Source organism: Chrysochloris asiatica, unplaced genomic scaffold (genome assembly GCF_000296735.1).
Source record: "Chrysochloris asiatica unplaced genomic scaffold, ChrAsi1.0 scaffold00339, whole genome shotgun sequence".
Classification (NCBI taxonomy): domain Eukaryota; kingdom Metazoa; phylum Chordata; class Mammalia; order Afrosoricida; family Chrysochloridae; genus Chrysochloris; species Chrysochloris asiatica.
The window spans coordinates 458,230-461,913 of NW_006408857.1; the positions used below are offsets into that span (position 1 = coordinate 458,230).

At 40.0% G+C, this 3,684-nt stretch overlaps 1 protein-coding gene across 1 annotated transcript; it reads left to right on the forward strand.

Moving 5' to 3' along the window:
- The first annotated feature begins 1,482 nt into the window (after nt 1-1,482).
- Nucleotides 1,483-2,418, forward strand: LOC102828385 (olfactory receptor 1013-like). The gene has a single exon (XM_006875739.1). It carries the CDS (start codon nt 1,483-1,485, stop codon nt 2,416-2,418), a length of 936 nt encoding a protein of 311 aa, XP_006875801.1.
- Nucleotides 2,419-3,684: the final 1,266 nt, after the last annotated feature.

Here is a 3,684-nt window from a genome sequence, read left to right on the forward strand (position 1 = left end):
GAGAGAGAGAGAGAATAGTGCCAAATGCCAATGTTTAATCATTTAAACAATGCATAATTCTAGGCTTTTAGAATGTGAGCAGCATACAATGACATCACATTTGATTACTTGGCATATTCAGATGTGTTATGTCAATTATCTCCACTGGGCAATCCCAACATAATTCTAAGTCTGGTCCTCACACTTAGGATTTATGATAATTACACCAAAAGACTGCTTTAGTGTAGATGGAGGAAAACTTTATATTTGCAGAAAAAGATAATACCTTCATTCTGTAAACTTTGTTAGGATCTGAACAACTTGTCCATTCCTAACTGGAAAATAAAGGAAGGGAGGGCTTTCTTTGATGTCTAAATTAAATTAGCTTTTCTCCCAGTTTGTTTTTATCCCCTCATTGACTTTTATTTTTTAATAACATTTACCGTTTTCTAAAAACATTTCCATACTTTATTTTTACCTGCAGTTCCCCTATAGAGCAAATGTTCCATAAAAATAAATGACAGTACACCTATGGATGCAGTAGCTCAAAAAAGGGAATAAATCTTTACAACAAGGATCATTCCCACCCCCTCCATACACAGAGTAGACAGGGATGGGCAACTTGGACACTGAGTACCCAAAATGAGGGGGAGTGTGGCTACAAAGGCAAGAAGTGACTGGCTTACAAGCTTTCAAGAGGGACCCGAGATCCAGAGGGTGTGAAGGAAGGTAGAATCTCCACTGAGTAGTATACAATCTGTCTAGGCGGGGCTGATGAAATGTAAAGCGGATAGGTCTCTTGTGATACAATAGTGAATAATTGTTATCAGGACTGATTGTGAGGATTGGAAATGTAAAGGTAGATGTTTTGTAGCAAGGAGGGGAGTGATTAACTTTTCAGTCTAGGAGTGGAGGTCCCTGCGACCATCAAGGGAGAAGAGCGGAGAGTGGGACCCTCCCCAGAGAAGCAGTGATGACTGAGATGGAGGCAGAGACGATGATGTGAAGAGATGGAACAGCTGGGGACTTTAGACACAGAGAGGAAGAGGGGCTGTGTACTGACGACCGGAAGGCAGGCTTCTAATGTTTACCCTTTGGTTGGTTGATGATGAATGGAAGGGATTGTAACCATGGTAATGAAACTACATAAGATAGGATAAATGTAAAACTAATGTTCTCCCATGTAAACTATCCCATAATTCACAATAAAACATTAAAAATAAATAATGTACTGAACCCTAGAACAGGACTTGGGGTTCAAATAATTGTTTGAAAAAAAGAACTCCCATAATCATTGTTGCTCTCCAGCATACTGAAAATGAATGCATTTCACTAAAATGAACATATTGAGACTTGAAGAACTCCCATAAAAAATTCTCAAGTAGAATTCCTTTTAATATCTTTAGTCTTGACCACATCTCATGTACCTTTTACATAGAATGCATTCAATGAAGGAAATTGAACTCTTCTCCACTCCTTTTGTAGGTCAGGTGTCCTTTCACCATGGACAGGGGTAATCACACCGTGACTGAGTTCCTACTGGTGGGTTTCACAACAGACCCAGTGATGCAGTTGGTCCTATTTGTGGTGTTCCTTGGCGTGTACTCCATGACTGTCATGGGAAATACCCTGCTTATAGTGCTGATTTGTAATGACTCCCAGCTCCACACACCCATGTATTTTTTCATTGGCAATCTATCATTCCTGGACCTTTGGTATTCTTCTGTGTACACCCCAAAGATCCTAGTGACCTGTATCTCTGAGGACAAAAGCATTTCATTTGCTGGTTGTGTAGCTCAGTTCTTCTTCTCTGCTGGCCTGGCATATACTGAGTGCTATTTATTGGCAGCCATGGCTTATGACCGCTATGTGGCCATATCCAATCCCTTGCTTTATGTACAGGTCATGTCAAAAAGACTATGCATCTCTTTGATTATATATTCCTACACTGGAGGTTTTGTTAATGCAGTAATACTCACCAGCAACACATTCACATTGGATTTTTGTGGTGACAATGTCATTGATGACTTTTTCTGTGATGTCCCTCCGCTGGTGAAGTTGGCATGTGATGTGAAAGCAAGCTATCAAACGGTGCTGTACTTCCTCCTGGCCTCCAATGTCATCACCCCCACTGTGCTCATACTTGCCTCCTACCTCTTCATCATCGCTGCCATCTTGAGGATCCGCTCCACCCAGGGCCGCCTCAAAGCCTTCTCAACCTGCTCCTCCCACTTGATCTCTGTCACATTATATTATGGTTCTATTCTCTACATTTACTCTCGACCTAGCTCCAGCTATTCCCTTGAGAGGGACAAAATTGTCTCTACATTTTATACTGTGGTCTTTCCCATGTTGAATCCCATGATCTACAGTCTGAGGAATAAAGATGTAAAAGAGGCTCTGAAAAAACTCCTCAAATTAACACAATCAGAAGTCTAAATTAAAATATATTTCTAAAATTAATTCTAAGTGATAATGGATTGCTTCAGGGGACGGATGGGGACCTTGTTTGTGTTCTGTTTTGTGTGGTTTTTTAAAAAATATCTTTTCAATAAAAATAACTCACTGAGAAGAATTTAAGTCTGTTTTTGACACTGTTTTATTTTACTTAACAGACTCTAATCTGTACTATAGAATACAGAAACAAAACAAAACAAAACACCAAAACATCAACTGTAAAGTCAAATTCAATCTGAGTCTTGGGACCCTGTGTGTGACAGAGTGACTATGACATTTTAGAAGGAAAGACACCTTAACCTTTAGGGCTACTAGTCTAGCACTTGACTGTGCCTCCCAAGGACCTCTACAGAATATTTTCTTTCTTTTTTTTTTTTTCTGCTGACATCAAGTCGATCCCAATTCATAGTGACCCTGTATAGTTTCTGAGACTATAAATCATTATAGGAACAAACAGCCTCATCTTCCCTCCTTGGAGCAGCTGATGGGTTTGAACTTGTGACCATCTTGTTCAAAGTCCAACACCTAACCCATAACACCATCAGGACTCCTCACTTTAGATTATAGATCCAGTTTATTATTCATATTTTTAAGGGCTGTTGAATCAGTTCCTACTCATAGTGACCCTATGCACAACTGAGAGACACTGCCCAATCTGCTCCATCCTCACAATTGTTGATATGCTTGAGCCCAGTGTTGCTGTCATTGTATCAGTGTATCTCTTTACTCTGAATCTCTACTTTACCAAACATGATGTCCTCTTCTAGGATTGATCCCTCCTGATAACATGTCTGAAATATGAGAGACGAATCTTGCCATCTTGGCTTCGAAGGATCATTCTGGTTTTACGGCTTCCAAGACAGATTTGTTTGTTCTAGCAGTTGATATTTTAATATTCTTCTCCAATACCACATTAATACCACTCGTCTGTCAGTTTGTCGTACTGTGGAGGCTTGTGAGTTGCTGGGATTCTGAAAACTATGCCACCAGTATTTTAAATACCAGCAGGGTCACTCATGGTAGACACATTTCAGCTGAGCTTCCAGATGAAGACAGACTAGGAAGAAAGAATGACAAACTAATGTTGAATATTTATTCACTGAAAACCTTATGAATAGCAGAGAAACACTGTCAGATATAATGCCAAAAAAAGAGCCACTCAGGTTGGAAGGCACTCAAGATGCAAGTGGGGAAGAGCTGCCTCCGCAAAATACAGTTGACCATGATGACACAAATGGAGTAAAGCCC

Bases quoted from the DNA above. Each gene is read 5' to 3' on its own strand.
- LOC102828385 (XM_006875739.1), top strand. From the start codon at position 1,483: ATGGACAGGGGTAATCACACCGTGACTGAGTTCCTACTGGTGGGTTTC.